The sequence below is a fragment of the Tubulanus polymorphus genome, chromosome 8, assembly GCF_964204645.1.
Source record: "Tubulanus polymorphus chromosome 8, tnTubPoly1.2, whole genome shotgun sequence".
Lineage (NCBI taxonomy): Eukaryota > Metazoa > Nemertea > Palaeonemertea > Tubulaniformes > Tubulanidae > Tubulanus > Tubulanus polymorphus.
The window spans coordinates 9,975,577-9,998,391 of record NC_134032.1 but is presented as its reverse complement, the minus strand read 5'-3'; the positions used below and the strand labels follow the sequence as shown (position 1 = coordinate 9,998,391).

General features: G+C 38.6%; 1 protein-coding gene and 1 long non-coding RNA gene across 2 annotated transcripts in view; both read right to left on the bottom strand.

Annotated features, from left to right (window-relative positions):
• Positions 1-2,106: 2,106 nt before the first annotated feature.
• Positions 2,107-5,250, bottom strand: LOC141909959 (uncharacterized). Its single transcript, XR_012619800.1, has 3 exons — positions 5,096-5,250; positions 4,248-4,336; positions 2,107-3,706 (listed from the first exon to the last, which is right to left on the bottom strand). It is a non-coding gene; the product is annotated as an uncharacterized LOC141909959 (long non-coding RNA).
• Positions 5,251-5,801: 551 nt separating this feature from the next.
• LOC141909772 (oxidation resistance protein 1-like) overlaps positions 5,802-22,815 on the bottom strand; it is a 56,108-nt gene continuing 39,094 nt past the window's right edge. Inside the window, exons 12-18 of the mRNA XM_074800378.1 lie at positions 16,559-16,721; positions 16,228-16,426; positions 14,739-14,855; positions 14,024-14,176; positions 13,560-13,655; positions 13,402-13,475; positions 5,802-12,729 (exon numbers count right to left, since the gene is read on the bottom strand). Coding sequence (XP_074656479.1) covers positions 12,585-12,729; positions 13,402-13,475; positions 13,560-13,655; positions 14,024-14,176; positions 14,739-14,855; positions 16,228-16,426; positions 16,559-16,721 — 947 coding nt within the window. The 3' untranslated portion in view covers positions 5,802-12,584. The remainder of the gene's footprint in view (positions 12,730-13,401; positions 13,476-13,559; positions 13,656-14,023; positions 14,177-14,738; positions 14,856-16,227; positions 16,427-16,558; positions 16,722-22,815) is intronic.

Sequence of the window (22,815 nt, the reverse complement as noted above, 5' to 3'; positions counted from 1 at the left end):
TGAGAATAGTTCATATCAATCCTGAATAAGTTTCAGCGCGATTCCATTCCGAATATATCGTCGTGTATATTCACAAGAGGTATGATATAATGTCTGATTTTTACGGAAGATATGTGCGCGCGCATTATACCAGAAATGCACGAATACACCCAGATGCAATAATCTGTACAGGACACCACGAACGATAAGAATGGTCGAACCAAAGCGTCGCATTTCGTATTATCTAACTGGGTCACTAAACTTACTTACGCCCGTAATCCATTTTCTTTAAACTGGCGGGTCTCTACAAAAAAATCAATCGATCCTGCAATGCATAAAGTAGTATCACATATCAGATACTATCTATAAACCAAAAAGAGGTATTATGGCACAACAACACGTGCGACAAGTATGGTCAAACAACCATGTGTTGCATTTCGTATATATTATCTTACTATTGGGGTCACTCAACTTACAATCCATCTTCGCTATATAAACTGCGGGGCCGGACCAAAAATGCTCGCGTGATCGCGGCTCATCAGTTGATCAGGATGCCCCTCTGGTTGAGGCGTTGGAATTAAAGTTCTGGATGAATTTGCGCTTCGCTTTGCACCCAAACTCCTACTAATAGTTTTTCTTCTTTTTATTGTACTCACCCCCCCCCCCCCTCCATATCTATCAAAAACCATTACATTTTTCATTTCATTTTCGAAGAAAACTCCACACAAATAAACAGGTGACATCGTGTTTCGAATCAAGGCTATTGGTAACGATTATGTGGTTCAGATGCTGAATACCCGGTATAGAAATATATTCTGAATATACTATAACCATCTAAGTTCCAACCCAATCTATTGAATGATGCTGGATCAACAGAGGTGTCCCCCGTTTGGAACCCACGGTCTATATACTACTCTGGTTTTAATGCCAATTAGAGAACAAACTGCGTACCCCAGGTTCAAGGGAATTCCAAACAAGGTATATTTCTAAAAGGAAATATACTGCGACAGGTGGTTTTGCAAAGTCATTAAAATCAAGATCCTATTGTATCTAAGGATACAATTATTCCGATTTTGGAGAGAGAGAAGTCATAAAGAATGAATAAATTAATGAAGATTACAAAATCGGAAGTAACAAACGAACAGTTTAAAAGCGGAAGCACCCGTCGCGATAAAATGAAGATTTAAATATTACAAAATCATTATGAAAAACGAAATGAAAAGAAACAAATGCTACCGTTGATAGTATTCACGTACAAATTGTAGAATGAGAATAGAAAATTTAATTGAATACAAGTGACGAGAAGAGCAAAGAGATTTAGACAATCAATTCGGCGGCTTGAAATAAAGAAACTGCTTAAAATGAATAAACTCGAATGCAAGATCTTTGCTTTCGAATAAATTGTTAATTACAAGGGTAGATAGACCTAAGGTTCATATAAATCTATATTTTTGAATTTTGAAATCAGGGGATCTAAAAATAGTATTCATCATTACGGGACGTCGATTCAGAAATTAATTTTTCAGGGTAGAGCCGATCAGCCTTCCAGAAAGGGAATGCGCATCATCCGTGAGTGTCGCAAAAAATTATCTCATTGCTAATTAAACTTGAAAAATAACAGGTACGTTGTTTTCTGAATACTAAAAGATTCTTAATTTTATTTTTGTTCTGTCTACTTAATTGCGGAAATCCGATGTATTTGCAGTGCTGGGATCAATAAAGTATTGAATAAAGTAACAATTAAGTATAATTGATGAGTATCAATAAAGTATATTTGAACTTGAATTTGAGCCCACTAGGCGGTGGTATTGGAAGACACCAGGTGGTTCGATCAACTTAATATGCTCCAGCGCCGTGGCGAATTTTTTTTTCACACCAGGTCCGCCATTTTGTTGTAGCGTTTACAACATGTTCACATGCATCACGTGACTTTTTAATGCCGAAATATCATCTGCTGCATTTTGATGGCCCTGTAGTCACACACAAACAGTAATGATATAAATTTTATGAGAGTAAAATCCACACAGATCACATCATCCAAAAAATATCTCAGATAATAATTTGATAAAAGAAACTTAAGAAAGAACTGCAAATTGAAGGTTTATTCAATATCAAATGGCATCAGAAACGCATACAAAAATATTACAAAATTAAATTAATACAAAAATAGCCTTTTAGATGGTTACATTACATTCATTAATATATAGCATAACCCTGCCCCTGTTATCCCTAAAAAATACCCATTTTGCAAATGTTGGTGAGGATAAAATTTTTTCAACATTTTTAATTAAGTTTGTGTCATGGAAGTCTAATATTTCTTTCAAATTGCCATCAGTACTTATAAGCATCGACCGGAATTTCAGTCCGAGCTAAGCGAATCCCAGTTAAACGGATCCGAGGTAACCGGATTCTACTTAAACATGGATTTGATACCAACATCCTGCATCCCTGCTATATACAAACTAACCTAAACAGATTGTCAACGTTTTCTTTTTGACACTTACTTAATAATAAAATATTAACATATATATATCAATAACAATAATACACATTTCAACTTCGTTAGAGCATAAGAGAGATGTCTCATACGCCCATGATTGTTATATACCACAAGAGACAGAAAAAGTTTAATTAATATTGCTGCAGTAACTATATACAAACTGATTGTCAATGGCCTATTCCAGGTTTTATAGTATCAAGGATACCCCAAATTCAAGGCTATAAAAAAAAGGATTTTCAAGGCTGATTTCAATTATTTCAACATAGAAGAGCTCGAAACCCATTGTTCAATACTAGATTCATTTTTTACCAGATACACTGCGAATGCAAGGGCAATAGGGCCACATGAGCTAGAATCCAGTTGGATAGGATATCCATAGCAACCGTCAGTACATGCATGTGTCCTTACATTCCGTCCATGATGTGTCTGATGCAAGGGGACTACTGTAGTACCTTCCATGGTCAAACCAACTTTACCACTGACATATTGAACTATGTTGATTGGAATTGGCCACAGTAAGCTGTCGCCATAATATATACAATTATTTACTTTGTCATATAATACAAATGTCCAGTGTTTGCCAGTATGATCATCAGTAATAACAGAAGTTACATTGTCAAAATTAACAATACAAAACATAACATAATAACTGTAACTGTCCTTTAAAACAGCTTTATCCCCAATCGGAAATGTATACAGTTTTTCGGTCTTCTCGTTCAGTATATAGCCAATAGCATTAAACTGTAATTCGCTGTACCAACTGGAGCAAGAAAACCTGCACAGGTTCATGGGTGACAGGTAGGATAATGGCTCACCAAGAGAGGAATTGTATGGGGAATTGTTTACAATGCTATGATACTTGCTCAGGTGTCCATCCATTTCTTTGGTATACCATATCTTTTTCTTGAGGGTTTTAAACCAGGTATCCTCCCTCTCAACCTCAATTTGTATCTGACGCCAACTTTGAATAATACGACAGAAAGAAAGAGCTCCACGATCATATGAACAATGCGAAAATTTAACAATATGATTGGGCTTGGAGTCCAATATCTTGATAAGAGTGGTGCATACATTTTCTGGCAGAATGGACGGATACTTTAAAAGATCACCAACTTCAGCAGAATGTTTCTCCACGACAGTGAACTGTCCAAAACTGGTCGGCGGAATACGCAATTGACTGATTCTCCTGCGGGAAATATTTTCATATGCTGTGTCAATATCAGGCACCTGTAATAAAGATAATAGCCATAAGAAATATTGTACAGATTTACATATAACATCATATACCAATCAACTGACATGACTATCTGAACAGAGTTTTTGTAATTCCCTACTTTTTCCCGGATTCTATCAAATTTTGATCAATTCCCTGACTTTTCCCAACCGGGAATTCAATTTTTAAATTCCCTACTTTTCCCGTTTTCCCGGTAAGCTGGGAACCATGCATTAATGGCGGCCAGTCAGCAACAAGAAACTCGTCCAAGATATTTTATGCCCAGTGCGAAGACAGGAAACCACAAGAGGCTCTCGACAGGGTGTTTGTATGCTGTATTCCAAGGAATTTGGCATATGTAATCTGGAAAATATCCCTGTATTCCGTATTCCGATGGCAAAACAAGACAGTTTTCTCCTTGTATTCCAAGAATTTCAGCAAAATCGACAATTTTCAGCTTTTTATGCTGTATTCCACTTCAAATTAGTATTCCGTATTCCATGACCCCCTGTAGAGAACCTCACACAAAGGACTTGTGATATAAAATCAACTTACCGTTACTATAGCTGAATCCATACTTGTTATGTAAGCATTGTTCACATTATTTAATAACTACATTTTAGTATCACGATAATATTCTTTGCCTAAAATTAAAACAGAGAAATTTGGTTGGCATCTTATGTGAATTTGACCAAAACTGTCTGATTTATGAGGTGCCGTACGTTTTTAAATAGGACTCGTTGCGTCTTGGGAGGTTGGTGGAGCAGGCGTCTGTAAAGCCTGCGGAGGTGTTCTCTGCAAATTTTGGGAGAAGATCTACACAACTCGGTATTGCGGCTTATCACACTCAACACATACACTGTCATGATTTTAGGCCTATATGTTTACAATAGACATTAATTGGCTTCAAAAGTTTAAGTTGCAAATTCTTAATAGAATCTTAATAGTTCAGATTTCTACCGTCACAGTTTGAGCCTACAAATGAGGGAGCTGTGGTCTGACAGCGGGGGTCTGACACTGACAGGCCAAATTTTGGGCAATTCCGACATTTCTTATATTCCCAAATAATAGTTTCTCTGATGAAGATAAATTCCTATTAATCATTTCGTCCCCACTAATGACACGTAGCCTAGGACAGTTTACAGCTTTTGGGTTTTCCAACTTATAAATAAAAAATTGTCACTTAATGGTAATATATAAAGTAGAATGTACATGTATATATACATATTCTTGTATAACGAATAAGTCTAATGCTTATGTTGTGTTGTGTTTTATTCTATTTTATATCATTTTATTTTTGTTACAATTGCATTGCATCTACAATCATGTATGATAATAAAGAATTGAATTGAAGTTAAAGAAGGAAAAACGTGCCTGTAAAAAGAATGAAACCATTAACTTACTTCGGTTTCCTACTGGTCTGAGACGCGAAGCTGGCAAGTAGTCAATCATGGTCAATTGGCTGGCGCTAGGCCTCCTACCACAGCTTATATTTAGTCAAGAGTCGACAGTAGATTTTGTCGTTCACATCATGGATTTCTTCATGCATTGCGACATGCAGTCCGGAAGCGAAACTGAGTTGGGCATGCGCAGTGGCTATCTGACATGGTGTGAAAAAAAAATTCGCAGCGCGCGCCGTGGCGCTGTCGCAAAAATGAGTAGCAATTCGTAGCGGTTCGAACCCGGAAACGAGTGTTTACAATATCGTTGTTTTTCAAAGTGCTTTTATTTTTTTGTTTTTGTGATAATGTGAATACTTTTTTCATCCTCATTAAAATCATAAATGACTAGAGTGTGAATAGATCTATTTTAATCTAAACGGTATAACATAAGTTCACAGAAATTCCGCAAGGGGACTATATAGTGCTGCTACCATGCTCGCCTAAGAATTGGCGGTAAATTCAAACTGTGCCGATATTTCGATTATCAGTTTCAGCGCAAGATGGCGCTGACGGCAATTCGCGATGCCCAGCCAATGGGTTGGAATTCAGACGACTTCTATTTGAATATCTGTTGACTAGCAACCGATCAATAACTGTTAAATTTGAGCCTCTATCACTGGGAGCCAATGAAACTTCGAGAAATACAAGAAAAGAGTTGAAGACAATGTGAATTCTAAGAATTTATTTGACTGTTTTTTTTGTAGTTTTTCTTGAGCTGAGCTACATGTATATAATGTTTTGACACTAGCTTTTTAGTGATGAATCCATTGGTAACGACCTTTTTGCACTGATAAAACCACCAATGAATTTTGCAACCAACTGTGAAAGATAACTTGTGAATTGTACCACAATACTGGGCACAAAGCTTATATTTTATTTAAGTGAATTTCTAAAAAGCCACTCGGAACTTATTTCTAGGTACTTGACTAAGGGCTTGACTTAAGTTACCCTCATACCCAAGATAATATATCCAAATAATACCTAGGATATTTTGGGGATATTTAAGTTGTACCAGCAGGCCCTGTGCCAGTTCTTCATAGTGCACATACCCCATAGGGCACATTAACATTAATCTAAAAGTGACACCCAGCATTATACATGGGGTCCTATCAGCAATTTCTAGATCGGGTTTTAGACGATTACCAATGGATTAACAACCATCAGTTTTCATCAAATCATTTAGTTTAGGCCCTATATAATATTTTTGTTACACAAAAAACCCTTTTCTCTGTTGTCTGCAGTTAACATTTCAATATAACACATTTACATAATGAACACTGTACAAATGATGTCCTGCTTTTAATAACAAATTCTAACTATTTATTTATATTCATATATTTATACCCCTACTCTCACAATTAAGATACATGTATATATAATATTAGAGCCAGTTCCAAGCAGTGTGGAAGCTGTATTCATTCCAAATTATTTCTGTTTGTTTGAGGATTAACAATTTGCACTGGTGTATAGTGGGACATCAACGACTGTGGCAAGTGAGCATCCACCAGGTGCACAAGTGTGCATTAGTTCACTTATACAGGTGCGTAATTTGTCATGGTTCCATCTTTGCATGTGGCTAAAGTCAATCAAATTGATGAAGTGATGTCCCACCACTTGGCATGCCATATGTTGGAACTGGGGAACTAGCTCCTAACAGTACCTACATATATTAAGAGCAAACCTTTGAGGCCAGTTGCTGAAAATCTTTTTATCAAATATTAGTGAATTCAAAAAATGTTGATTCAATTGGCATAAAACCCTCCAGCAACTAGCCATCCTACCCCCTTCCTGAAGTCTGTACGTATACACAGTAAAAAGCAAAAGGTATCAGTACAAAATAAACCAACCGAAATCGCTCTCAGCTAACAGCGCCACCTCGAGCAGACAGAAATACCTTCCATCGCATATTAAGTACATCTTTTCATGCACCCAAATGACAAGCCCAAACCCCAGTTTGAAAAACCCCGCGGAAGCCTTTTGCACATCATACGTACATCAACTATTCATTTCAAGGCCAATCTAACGTATCGGTAGTTTTTGCCCCAAAACAAAAATCCCCTTGGCCCAGCTTCCGAAAAAGGAAAAACTACGAAATCGATTAAAGATGAACTGAATTGATGAAGGAATTAAATCGATTTAAAGGTTATCCAGTTTCGTGAAGCTGGGTCGAGCTGATATCTGTTGTATTACAGTACTTATCCACATGATGATATTTACAGATTTGACTATGAGCCGAATAGATACCTATATACACACACGCACGAACGCTGAACAACTTGGGGCCAGTTTAATACTAAGACTACCCGGTATATTCACACCACGGTGGAACGTTGTTTACCCGAAAAAAGAATATTTGTTCTTCACATCATTCTGGATTTAACGAACAGGTTTTCTGATCCCTGAATTTCGTTGCAACAAGATCATTCATCTGTCCAGATTGATTCAGATTAGTTACGGCCTATAGTGAGTATATCCAGGTGGATCTTGGAAAAGTGGAAGGTCGTGGTCCTCGCAAGATAAGAACAGGCATATCTCAGATGAAGCAGCCATGTAAAAGGCCACAGATGATGTCCCACATTCTGTCTTAGATAATTTTGAAGAAATGCATCCAAAAAGATGTAACTATTCAGAGGACAAGTGTCAAATTTTTAGTTTCTAACGATCTCCGTCTTGATTAGGGCAACCAACTTACGTAAATAAGTTATGTGAATACATGTAATATGATCTTAGTATCATACAAGTTCAATTGTATCAGACTTTTTGGTCCCCTAAAACCAAGCTTCACAATTGTAGGTTAGAGATGCTATAACCCTGAGTTAGGTAGGATTAGTTCATACCGACGATGAAAATTCAACCCTGATCGGGTCTGGATGTTTACGTGTGTAATTTCACTTAAGGTTGAGGTTCTAATTCAAAATTTCTTTAAAAATTGATTTCCTGTGGATTTGATTATGCGGATAATAGTCCCAATATCTAGTAATATTGCAATTAAAATCTAGTTTACGTTACTAAGCACAATCAGTCCCTGCGTTGCTAATTGAGTAGTAGTTTTAATAATAATAATAATCCCTCTTCATCCGTTTTATACAAGTTCGATTTGAATTCGTTGACCAAAGTTACCTACTTTCTCATGATATTTCGTTGATATGATATTTTCAAAAATGCCATTTTTTGGGCGTCTGGTTTTTTTTCTCAAAGAAAAGGTTACTTTACGTATAACAGCCGATTTAAAACTTTTAAAACAGATCTTTTTTTCCTGATGCAAATAAAACTGGTCCCGATTCTATATTACATGTAATTCATTTTACCCATTTAGAAATCTTTTCGAATAGATTCATTACAGAGAAAATTATACATCATTTTACCTATTAGGCGAATTATTTTGTCTTGATTTCCGGGGGTCTCAAAAATTTGCATTTTGTTTGAAATATCACCGATTTCTGCTCTGATTTTTCTTCACTATGGTAACGTGCACCCAGATTCGTTATTTACATTTTTAACATTGCGACAAAACATCTTCTATTTACACGAAATTTCTATTATTTACATCGTTCAAAAAAACCAGAAACATTGCATTTTTGTTTTTTTTTTTACGAACAAAACCGTTTCAAAACATCAACCCTGCTGCCCCCCAACCTCCGAAAAACCCCACGCCTCCTTGAAACAGGCGCTGTAGGAAAAATTTCAAAAACACCTATAGCATTGAAAATCACCTATCACATGATCAAAAATCAAACTGCAGTTTATAGACACATCCAGAAAAGATGGCCACCTCCATGAATCCCTCTATGACATCATCAAAATTACAATAAACATCAGGATTATATTCAGGCTTGAAGAAAGGAGAGATTCGCCTTGTATGAAAAGGGCACTTTATAGTAGTGGTGGATTTCCTGGCGAGTGCCCCATGCACAAAGCCCTTATAGGGTACCAGTGGACCTCCTCCAGAATTTTGAAAATTTTCATGCAATTTTAGTGCATATTAGATCAAATTCAGCGCAGGCGAAAAGAAGCCGATTTTCAAAAGGGGGCTTGGTCAGAAAAGGGGGATTCAAACCCTCTCCGGGTCCGCCCCTGTTCATCTAACGAGAAATAAAGCCACCTAGAGCTCCCCATTGATAAACTTTCTACTCACATAGGCCCAAGTGATGCCGTTGGGGAACTATGGAGGCAGCCATCTTTACCAGATGATTCTAAACTGGGCTTCTAATGTGCGTTCATTTTGTCAATCAGCAAAGTATGATACAAAAAGTCAATGCCTGTCACCCCTCTAACCCCCTCCCCTTACCACAAAGGTATATGTAGCTAAATATGCACAAAAAGTTATAAACACGCATAGATATTTGACCAGAATTATTCAATCCAATTTTCTGTTTTGACTATCATTTTTTGTTCCGTTGTGCAAATATGTGCTTCTTATAAAAGGCAAGAAAAAAAGCATTCGTCATTTAAAGAATGTCATGAACTTAGAAATAGTAAAACGCAGAAAATCTGAATATATTTCATTTGATTTGGGTCAGAACCTGATTCCTGTAAAAGTCGACTCTGACTGGTGAACACCTGAGGTTTTTATGACAAGCCAACCAATGGAAACTGGATTTCAAAGGAATTCCAAAATACAACCAATGGGTACTGAGTCCAGTATACAAAGCCTTCTGCGGTTGGTAAGTATTTTTTGTAGCACATAGTCACTAACTAGCCAATGCGAACGGAGTATGTTAAGACCACTCTGATTGGTCAATATAGAAAATATCCTGGCTAGCTGACGAATAGGATGACAGATAATTAAATCACACTCTGATTGGTCCGTAGACAAGTATTTTCACAAATCCAACAATAGGAGTTCTAAATGGAAAAAACCCAAAAGATTTAAAACTAAGCTCAGATTGACTTAAGACCTGATCATCTCGTCGAATCGTCAGGTGGAACCATTTCGACATGAGTTTACTTACAACCGCGACAAATTGATTGCAGAGGGACCATTCATTAAGTACATACGCAAAAAAGGACCTTTTTTCAAGGTCCTACCTTGTGTACCCGCATCGTACTATATTGCCTACCTTACGTACGCAATTGTTGATCGTGTAGTATAAAACATAAACAAACACCTGTTATTAGTCTACTGGTCTGTTTATTATAGTATAAATAAATTCTATTATTTGAGACTTTAATTATCGTGCTAGGATTAACTAGGATGCACTCTTTTAAAAAGGGGCAATGAATTCATTATTTAGTTTCCAGACTCATGGCTGAACTACTACCAAGATTGGGTAGCCAGGCTACTACAAGATTATATAGTAGAAATTGGTACACTTTGATTTATTAAGTACTGGTACATACGCCTTGTGTAAACAGCTATCTAGCTGTGTATGCAGATCGTACGCTTTTGCCGTCGAGGTTCTACCTAGGGCTTGTGCACGTACTTAATGAATGGTCCCAGACTGATCATATGCCGAATCGCAAGGATAGAACAAGTTCTACTACTACGACCTGAGTTATGCGTCACATGACCATAAGATTCAGTGATGATTGAGTCGTAGTCGACCCGAGTACTCTTGTGGCGTTGCGACAAATGAATCAATAATGCAATAAGTGTTTACTACCGCAGCTGTTTTTATGATGATTTAGTCGGGTCGTAAGTCGCCACGAGCTCGGCTTATCAGAAAACGAAATCAGTCAAAGAGAATATTCTGATTTTCTACGTTTCACCAATCGAAATTATCTTTTTATTCTGAAGTCAGTAGAAAAATGCAAAAATCATCTTCATATTTTTTAGTTCATAGTTTCGATTAACGATTCAATTCACCAGCGAATAAAAAATGCTTTTCATCATTGAGTGGATTCCTTTAGGTATATCGTCGTCGATGGCGACGACGAAACGGAAAATTCCGTCGACGCCCAAAAAATCTGTAGATTGCATAACAATTCGGTTGATATACGTATACACGAACTAGAGAGACACCCGGTGGACACAATCTGTACTAGGTGATTATACGGACATATGCAGTATATATGTGTAGTGCACGAGGCTAACATCGTACAACATAAAAATACTTTAAGTGTCTTCGTTCTATTGAGATAGATTTGTTTTCGTTTCGTTTTTGCCTCAAGTCATTCGGATGTTGGTTTCCCTATTAGATTATTCCTTTAACCTCACGACTTTCTCCAAGTGTTGCGCGCGCATTATAAGCAGCCAGCAAGACTCAAACCCGCTTATCATTCAGCACTGATAGTGAATGCTACAGCATCGAGTCTTATCATGCTGAGCTACTGAGGCCACATGTCATTTAGTGTAATTTTTGCAGGCTAATAATAACTCAGACCTAGGTCGAAAATGTTCACGGGAGCCAGTTCAAAGTTCTACAGTTTTGGATACAGTTCCATGGTTCTGGGACACGGTTCCATGGCTCTGGGTTTTAGTTCCACAGCTTTTGACCCATTTCCAAAGATCTGGACTCTGTTCGACAACTTCAGAGCAAGTGGCTAATGCTCAGGGCCAATCTCCACATCAGCTATGGATCCAAACACCTGACTCAACACCTGAGTACTATGTAGGTTTGGAGGCAGTTCCACTCATTTGAGGGTTTAATTTGACGAAGATCCTCCACTCAGCGCTTCAAACGACTTATTTTTCAGTCAAAATTCAAATTTTACGAAGACTTACTTGTCAGCTCAGTTAAGTATGGCCAGGCTAACTTCGAGTGAATTTTCTAAAATGAAAACATTTACCAGTATGCCCGAGTTCTAGCGAAAACGAAATAATTGTTCGCGAAAACTGGTCGTAAAAATCTTCCTACTTCAACCATTGAGCTAGATATGAATGAGTTCAGTGCATTTTTTTACGAATAAAAAAAATGTTATCTCGCGCGAGCTCCGAAATTCCGTTAGCAAAACAACAAACATCATTCGCAATTATACGCGCGAACCTTCAAGTTTATTTACTCTGACTTTTTTTTTCATTTCGAGACTCGAGTCTATTTCGATATTATTATCACATATACACGCAATATTATAATTATAATATTTCGATATTTTGGCGCTATCTGACGATATATCACACATTACTGGACTAGATTCTGGTCGATCTACAGTTTTAATATTTCATCTTTAAATCTAAACATTCAGGAAAAGCACACATCGAAAAAACGCGTGTGCTTCGCGCTAACACCTTCCGCTCACTCACGAACGCGACGCCTCCTCGACCGTTCATACGCCGAGATTACGACGAGGACACCACCTTGTGGCCGCTATGAGCAACGATTATATTATCACTACTGTTATGTACGATCCTAGCCGTCTGCTGGAGCAGCGGCGCCACCTATCCGTCTAAATGCTACATCATTTCGATTTCACAGTTTCACTGCCATAAATGATGCTGTCCGTGCGTAAGTTTTCGGAAAGTTGTAACCGGACTTTTCAAATGATTTTTTGTCATCTACTGCGAGGTCGTTCAAAGGTCGCTGAAAAATCCCCACGCCTCGAACGCTTTCACGATGAAATCCTCTTGTCCGGGAAGCGGGTCGTTGTCGTACGTTTCGCATTTCTGACTGCGTCCGTGGTAGATATCGCCATCCAACCATAAGCCGAACGATCCGCTGAAAATAACGAAAGGTTATGTCAGTGTAATGCTTGTTATCAATGTGCAGTTAGGAACCGGTTTCCTCACCAGTGCACCCTCAGGGGTGGATCTAGGAGAATTGTAAAAAAAGGGGGTGGGGCGGGGTGGACAGTCCAGAAGAAAAGAAACTGCATTTTGCTATATTTTTGAAGAAATACATCCTTAAAGATGCAAATTCTGAGAGGATGGGTGTCATATTTTCAGATTTTAACCTCATCTCTGACTCGACGAAAAGGGGCACCTCAGTGGAAAGGCAGGGGTCCACATCCCAGAGACCACACTCCCTAAATCTGCCCCCGACATCCTCACTCCCTGAAACCACCTGTATATCCTAGAACCATCGGCTAACAGCGCCCTGAAACTACTTCTTACAACCTAGAATCTTTACAGCTTGGAACCACCTCTTCGCAATGTAAAACCTAAGAACCACCTTTTACACTATAGAACCACCCCTTACAGCTCGGAACCATGTTCACAGCCTCGAATTACCCTTATAGCCTTGAACCAACCCCTCACAACCTGGAACCTTCTTTTAACTCATACAGCCTAGAACCCTTTCAGAGCCAGACATCGTCCCCTCAGAACCTTGAACTACCTGACACGAAAAGAAATTTTCAAAATTCTCAATAAAAAGAAATCTGATACTTACGATCCTGCCCCCATTGCTAAACTCTCTCTATTTCCCTTGATGAAGAAGTTATTCTCTCCGGTCCACGGGTAAACCTGAAAATAACCGGTCATTTTAAGAACAGACACACTATCTGACAAAATATAGTTCTTGAAGTCACTAGAGGGTGCAGCACTTACTCTGAATTCTGGATTAAACGTGTAAATGAACGATTCTCCGGTTCCATAAAAATGTTCACTCATTTTCAGCGAACACGATGTCAACGCGCCGAAAACCTTGACGAAAGAAAAACAAAAAGAATGAAATTTCCGAGGATATAACTCCTAGAATTGATTATTATTTAAACAGAGTGGCCACTTTCCGACAATTTACAAATCACCCCAGTTTTCCCTGATTTTTCCACGTCATGACACAAAATTCCCCGAATGAATCAGAGAAATTTCTCGGTTAAAAATGTTTCAATTCATTCATTTTTCATCAAATCACGTTTTTCATCACCACACAGAAACCTGTGGTCTATAGTACTATCCAAGTTCCCTGAGTTTTCTGTGATTTTTCCTAGATTTTTCAGATACCCTGAGTTTTCCAGGCTTTCTAGGTCAGTGGCCGCCCTAAACATTGGGGGGTTATTTTGATTACATACCCTGTTGTTTGTATCTTTGATAACGAGTAATACAGGAGTATCGAATCCGCACATTGATCGGTAGAGAGTCTTTAAACTGAAACCATTTTGGTCGGAACTATATATCAGAGTCCACGGGTATCCCTCCGCCCGCGCCGGTAACTGTCGGACTATCTGCAAAACAAAAATAATCACATGGGATCAGAGCAAATTTCATGGTAAAATAGTCTCAAAAAAATGTTCCAAAGTCATCCTTTACTTCCAGGTCGTCCCTATATAGTTTGCAATAGGGCAACAACAACAGTGGCATTAGAGGATTTCACTTGTGGCAAGTGAGGATCTACCAGGTGTGCTAGTGTGCAGAAGAACATTAAATTTTGTCGTAATAGAGGATTTTTCTTGCGGCAAGTGAGGATCCACCAGGTCTGCTAGTTGCAGCAGGATATCAAATACTGCAGCCATAGAGGATTCCACTTGTGGCAAGTGAGGATCCACTAGGTGTGCTAGTGTGCAGTAAGACATTAACTACTGTGGCATTAGAGGATTTCAATTCGGGAGAAGTGAGTATCCACCAGGTGTTATGATGTGCAGTAGAACATCAACTCCTGCAGCAATACGGGTTTCCGCTTGTCGCAAGTGAGGATCTGCTAGGCGCATTACAGTAGGATAACAAGTGCAGTGGCAAGAGGATTCCACTATTCTTAACTTTAAGGCATTTGTTAAACACTCCACTTACCGATCGGACATGTTCCTCGCTGAGCACGGTCGTATCGCCTAATAACTCCGGCAGAGGCAACGAATCCTCTACGTCTAATATTGACATCCGTCTACGAGCTTCTTCTACATTTACAATCTGAAAAAAAATAAAGGATGTGAACAAAACCACTCATCCGCCCTCAAGTCAAATGCCCTCTCCACTCTGCTGCTAAGTTATGTCAATAGTCGAGGCAATACGGTAAAAATACAGACACTAGATACTGTAGTCCAGTGCAGAATATGTTTCCAAAAAGTTCTGTCACAATATTCGCCTTTTCAAATTCATGCTTACTTCATATTCGCTCAGCGGACAAATCTCTTCGATGATCACAGTCGGGAGACTCGTCCGCCTGCTCCGAGAACTCCGAACGCTCCAGGCACTCAGAGAACTCTGAGATGGGGTGCATGGTGGCTTCCACCTGTGCACTCGTACCCAGCGACGGTAAGACAACGCCGAAAGCATATCTTAAAACCTTACGAAACTGAAAACCAAACGGCAACTAAGCAACTATTGTACGCCTCTACAGACCATCGATAGATAACCAATGAGAGTTCAATGTTCAGTTGATATTTCTTATCACTTATCAACACTTATATAAATGTACCTTTCGTCTGAATGGAGGTCAAATTTCTAGGAAATTTAAGTCATATTTCCAGGTATATATATTAGCTAATATATTTCTTGTAATAGTCGATATCTGTAAGTCTAGTCACTACATACGTAAACATAAATATTAATGAGTCCACACTGTCATTACTAATTAGGATAAAACTTGTAAAAACTCAAAACTTAAGACTATTCTAAGCCAGTTGGTTGTATAGCCAATCCAACAAAGTAAGACCAAATATCAATAAATTTGAGCCCATTTTCAGACTTAAATAGCCGCTAGACTTCTACAACACTGGGTTCTAAGCTGGTCCTGATTGCAAAGTCGTAAATGGAAGATAATCTAAATGAATGTTAATATTACAGCGAAACCAGTATTACAATCCAAGTCACTTATTCAGATGTTTTCCAAACGATGCAGCCAATTTCCAATGACACCAATTCGCTTAGAAATCTGAAGGAGTGAATTCTAGATGTAACTAGCAAAGAAGGGATCGATAAACTCAATTTGCCAGATTACTCGCTATCACTAAAATAGAATTCACAAAGTACAGGGTGGCCACTTTTATTTGTCTTGCCCCTGACTATTCTCTGACATGCATATTGTTTTCCGTGCAAAGAATCCAATCAATGACAGTCAAAGACATAGACGGCAACTGTTTGATTAGATGCGCGATCTGATGAGCGCAACAAATTTTGCTGACTTTTCCCTGATTTTTAGCATTTTCTTTTACAAAATTCGCAGACTATTCCCTGACTTCTTTCGAGAAGTCTTCCTTCCATGACTTTTCCCTGATTTCCAAGTAAGTGGCCACCCTGAAGTAGCTTGTAAGGGGTTAATACGATCGTCAGTTTTATTTACCTCCCAATCTTTCGAGACACTGCGTGGAATGTGGCAGACGTCGCCGGTCAGTTCATCGATCAATTCTACGCAGATCTCCTCGTCTTCGTCGTCATCGTCGTCTATGACAACGAAGCCGCGTTCCGACGGGTCAATGTCGTCCTCACCTCCGTAAAGATCCGGCGACCATTGGATGAAAAATGCATAAAGATAATCGACTCTGAAATAAAGAAGTCGATCAATTCAATTTCATTTTCATTCGCGTGAACAGTTGTTCCGGGCCAAATTTGGCCCGGGCCAAAAATGCTCGTGTGATCGCCGATTCATTCTATCTTATCAAGTATTTACTCACTTTTCACGTGGAATCGAGAACCAATATTCCGGCTTTTTCTTCTTGCGAGTATACGACTCAATCGGACACGTGGCAGACACCGTTTTGTTAATGGGCATGCCCACCTTCAAACACAGGTACAACGGCGGGTCCTCGTACTGTCGAGCCGGTCGCGGAATTATCTCTGCAAAATATCGACAAAGAACGATGAGCGAAAATAGAATGAGCGGAATTCGAGATATCAAAACAGGTATGCCACAAGGGTATGTTATAAGCCCTTCAAAGTTCGTTGATACATTTTGACGACAATCGTCCTGTTCCACAGTTATGGATTGAATTTTTACATCTACAATTAATTAACGTTTATTTCTTAATTCTTGAATCAATTAAAACCATAAAACTGTAAGGGATCCGGTAGTGCCACAATGATATTTTTATGTTACTATAATATTTATCACAATTTCACATTGAATTGCAGATATAAGTCCTGGATCCAGTAACAAAGTTGTAAAACTTTTCAATGGAAAGAGGAATGGGTTCAAAACTGTGGAGCTGGATCCAGGTTTTCAAAGCAAATCGATCAAGTTGAATTTCATTCCGAATCAATGCATAAAATAACAAATACAATACCATTTCATTACAAAATGAAACCCTTAAAATATCTAGATAGAAAATCCACAGCAAGATATAAAACTAACACTTCGGAAGATTTGAAAACCGTATAGGCTAACAACAGTTTAAGACAGAAAAAAACAGCAAAATTTCAGGTGAAAAAATTAGATGCATTTGAAAAAATCCCCGAATAAAGGACCATGGGTCCAGTAGGATCAACCGAGTAGAATTCAGTTTTGAGCACGAAAAAAATCGCTTTATTCCTGGATTTGAAATAATGTTGTGATCTTGGTGCACTATGTAACTTTGACGATATACACGGTAATGGGTTTTCCCCATGACTGACCATTGGTTTTCCCCCATTTCTTAACATACTATGTTCTATATGTATGTTCTTGACAATGACATCCCTGGGTAAGCCCTTCAGTGTCCACCATCGAACTTGGACGCTGAAGGGCTTTCCCACCAATGTCATTATCGAGAAACGAGGTCAAGCATCGGTTAGTAGAATGGCGTAAAATTTATTGAAATTTTGCACTTCAGTTCTAACCCTTATTTCCCACCTAATGACAAAATGTCAGCTGTGTAAATCCAGTGGTTACAATTTGTGCCACCAAGAGATAACACGAAGTTACTCTCAGAACCATTATACAAGGATCCTGAAAACAACCTGTGTTCAAAAGCACTGTGTTGCTAAAAAAAGCCCTCTTCCAATGAAAAAAAAAAAGATTCTCAAAAAAAGGTTTATTCAAATGAGTATTTCTATTTGAATGAAACATGTCTTCGCCGAGCTCATCACTGCCGATTACCATGGTAACCAACCGATCAAAGGGACGCGATTGTTTCAAAAGAAAAACGTTTATTTTGAAATGCGGATACGCGCGCGCTACTTGAGAGCCTGTTTTTGGAGACGGAGGTTTCGTCAAAATAACATCGTTCTATTTTATTTAAAGCGTAGTGACGAAATATGTTACCAACTGCCACAGCAGTCGCGGTCATATGAAAACCACAAAATATCAATAAATGCCGACAGCTTTGTGCGCGCTATAGGGAACGTTATAACATATTTTACAGATACTTGCTGCACGAAAGTTGATTTTGGCAGTTTTCATGTCAAAATAATTTTCAATATCGATTCTCTCTAAGATTCGGGGTAAAGAATATATGAATACACAAATGTAGTATAGATATGTTAAAGAAATATTGTTACAAAGATTTTGGCCCAAAACCGACAAATCACTGGATTATAGTTATCATAGACACAGATGGCCGTCTCCATAAATCCCCCTATGATTACGTATTATCGAATATAAGTGATTTGATGATGTCATAGGGGGATTTACGAAGTTGGAGGCCGCATTTCCACCGCGTACGGACACTTACTACCGGTTTGACAAAAACATCCAGGATGGGCGACTGCAACGAAAATAAAAACATCACAGAAAAAACGCACTAACGAAAATAGACGACACCGGATAAAGACAACAACAACAATGCATCGAGCAGACAAGATACAAAACAACATACGATATAATACTCGTTCAACATGCATGCACATTCGAGAGAAAAGATGGCTACTTCGATGAGTCCACTATGACATCATCGCAGCAAAATGGCCGACTTATCATAATAGATCACCTCTTTTGTGATATGTTTAGTTAGAGTTATCTAATTTTCAATGAGTTAACCCTTTCAGTGCTGACTAATCATTACCCCATAGTGCTGGAGATAATTTGAAAATTCTGAAAAATTCCACCTTAGTGTGTTGGATAACGGGCGTCCCACTATAGTGCGTCTACACCGCGGCGCGGTGTATCTTTAGTTACTAATATTTCACTATGTTTGACAGGTGTGGCCATCTTTCTATAGGGATAAAAACTAATTACTAATTACATCAATACACCGCACTGCGGTGTACTAGCAAAATCCATCACCAATTCATACACCGCACTGCCGTGTAGACGCACTGAAAGGGTTAACTCAAAGAGTTAAATCTTAAATCGAAACTGTGGAACTGGACCCAGGCTCAATAGTTACCACTGTGAACTTTGATACCGTTGAACGTAGATTAAAAGGCAGCCATCTTTTCTTTTAGGGGCTATTTATAAATTCAATGATACCATACAGGACTGTACCTAGCATTTGAATTTTTTTTTGGGGGGGGGCAAAGAAACCTGGAAAAGGGCAGTTCCATTGTATATAACAATACATTTACTCGCAAAAAATTCTACGGGCAACTGCCCCCCCCTGCTAAGTATACCCTGCTAAAGGGGGATTGGGAGGCAGTCATCATTGCTGATTCCACAATATCAATTAGTAGGCTGATAATATTTCCAGTGAAGGGGTGAATCGATGATGTCATAGGCAACGGCCATTTTTAACAACGTTTATAGTATGCCTGCCCTGGATTCACAGCTATGCCAAATATGGACGGAATTCGACACATAATTAATTCGTACGGCGAATATAGAAAATATTTCATAGCGAGATATAGAAAAAAAAACTTGCATACACAATACCAATTAATTAAAAACGATGACGAAAAAGGATTCGGTTTTTTTTTTTCGTTCGATATTTATTAGAGAAACACGTGTGCGGAGAGAGGACAGCGAGGGGAGCAAAAGTTTAAAGAGGGAGAGCGAGGGGGGATATACCTTCATCGAATCCTGGCATTTCGGAACAAAAAAAAAACAGAGAGTAGAAAAGAGAATAAGACATTGAAACGTTTATTAGCTCGAACAGAAAATGTTGAAATGAAAGATCAGAGATGAGATCAGGCTTGTATAAATCACCCTATGACATCATCAAAGACGAAACTGGTGCCTCCGTGAAATATATGCTATTGGTTATCGCGGTCGTAATTTGATGATGTCATAGGGGGAAGCCATAGTTTCTTTAAAACTCTGTGATGTGGATGAAGTTTCTGTCAGCAGATGGGCTTGGCCCTCCACCGGAGCAAGGGGGAGGGTGATGGGGAGAGATATTCGTTCAATTCTTTCAAAGCCCCATGTTCATTCCATCACCTAATAATTGAGCCCCTGCTTTACAGGACTTAGAACCATACAGAAGAGATAGCCGACTCTATTAATCACCCTATGACATCATCAAACATCCTTGGTTATTGAATTCGTAATGAATTAGACAGTATCTAGCAATGTCATAGGGAATTTATGGAGATAGCCATAGCCATAGGAGTAATTTGACAATGTCATTTTTAAGGAGATAGCCATAAAAAATGTGGGGGCGAGTAGGAAGGTAGGGCTCCACGGTCTAAACTCAAAATAGCCCAAGTTTCATACCCACAACTGATCTTGAAAAAATTAATTCTTGAAGGTCATTATTGCGCTTGAATACCGACTATGATTATAACGACAGACCCTCGGACAGTAAGGGTTAACTTTTAATATTACCTGCTAATTACTAGCGAACATAGTTACTTCCGTAAAGCGCGATGTGAATTGGATAGATTTTTCGTCTTGCGGAGTGAAATGATACATTCGCATGGCGACTTGTCGCGCGCGCACACCTGTTACAACTGGATATCAGTACACGGATCGTATACATGTGACAACACCAGCTGAGTGTGTGTACCGTGTCTACATCAAACACTTATACATAACATTAGATTTATGATACGAACCAGCACAATGGAGACAGGTCTGAGCCGACTTCTTAGGTGCTTTAGGACTAAGATTTTTAACTTAAATGTGGAGCAAAGGGGATGGTCGCACAATCAAGGCTTATATACGCGTATCTCTACGATCGGTTTTATCGTCTATTCTCGTTAAAACTTACAACGGATCTTAAGATTTAAGCCAAGTTTTGGAACCGTGCTTTAAGTTTGAAGAGTGGCCTTGAATCATTTAATAGGTCTTAAGTAGTTAGATTAGTTAAAACTGATGAACTTGGTCCAAGCTCGGACTGGAGAAATGGGATAAAATCAGTTTAGTCTGGTCTTATCTTAGGTTTTCAATATCGAACTGAACCAAAATGGCAATAAGCCTGACTTTATCTTGAGTCTCAACCATAAGATACAAAGATACAACCTTGGAATTAAAATACAAACTTGGACTTAAAATCTAAGATCTGTTTTAAGATATCATCGGAGATGACAGTGCAGAAATATCAAAGCAAAAAAAAAATTATTTTCAAACCATAAATCGTGAGGAATTGTTTGTAGATACAATAGGTGTCGACTACAACATCCATGTTTTTTGTTTTGTTTTTAGAACAGACTATACTAACCTAGTTCTGTGACACACGTTTAAAAATCATGATGAAAAATGAAGGAAAAAAAAAGACAAGAAACACTTTTAGATATTTTCAATCGCTATAAACATTGAACAACTGTGCGCTACACCACCAGGGGGCGCTGGAAAACAGCCCCTTCTGCGTCCTAATCTTATCACCATTTTTTTCACTACCAGACAAAAACACTTATTTTCACTAGACAATAATTTCTACAAGTGCTAAATATATATTTCTCTAGAATAACGATGAAAAATATCGTTCATTTTTCCTATGGTTTAAAGTTTTCGTCCCTCGAGAAAAGATGGCCACTAACAAATCTCCTATGACATCATAGATTCATCTCCTAGCCAGTTGGTGACAATCAATTTGACGTTATGAATGATGTCATAGGGTGATTTAAGGAAGCAGTCATGTTTTCCGTACGGGTATCTAGTATATAAAAACATTAATCACACTGCAATAGAAAGTGCACTGGTTATGAATATCCGTCGGCCAGAAACACACTCTGGCAAGTGAGTGAGGAGTATCACCAGTGGACCTATTTTTACCCCTCTAGTAACCCCTTTCAGCTGCCCAAATCTCTGCAGTGAGGAGACCACGAGACCTCCCAAATGGTATGGAGGGCCGGGAGAGTCAATGGCTCTCCTTCCCCTACAAGGAGAGTGGGAGATAAAGGTATCTTGATTTCTACACGAAGCAGTAGCAGTGGGTTGGAGGACCATGCTTCCCATAAGGATAGGAGGGGTAAGCTCCCCATTTGAACTGGCAGGGCGAACTTCAGTTGTCAGAGTTAGCCGTCTATTTGTGGACTAAAGGAAACTGAATGTCAGATAGTCTGTATCTTTCGTCCAAAAATAGCGAACCACGCAACTGAGTAGTCGGGCCTTAGATCTAGTGTCAAGATGGCCGACACTGTAAAATGCATCAAGACGGAAATAAAGAGCGTTCAATTCTTTACTCCGTCCACTAGCCAACTTATTACAAAACAGGGGGTCAAACAGGGGTAATATAGGTCCACTATGAACTGTGTATGTGGTCACATTATCATCCACCTATACTGCTACTCACCTCCGTTTGAAGTTTTGTTTAGCATCACTGAAAACATATCATATTCAACAATTCATAAATATAAAACTAAAAGTGTAGCCTAAATCTGTGGTTTCTCCATTCGCCACCAGATTATACTGTAAACGTGGGAATACATATACCTCCACAAATTACCCCTTGACTATCAAAGTCTAGTTATTACCAACGGACAATTGCATTCACTGATAACTGAACTAATATGGATGATGTCATTGGGCAACTTATGAAGCTAGCCATCTCCCATGCAATGGACTGAGGGGTAATTTGTGATATCATAGGAATGTCATATGATGTCATGAAGGAAACCTTCTTTTCTAGAAGGGGTCTAA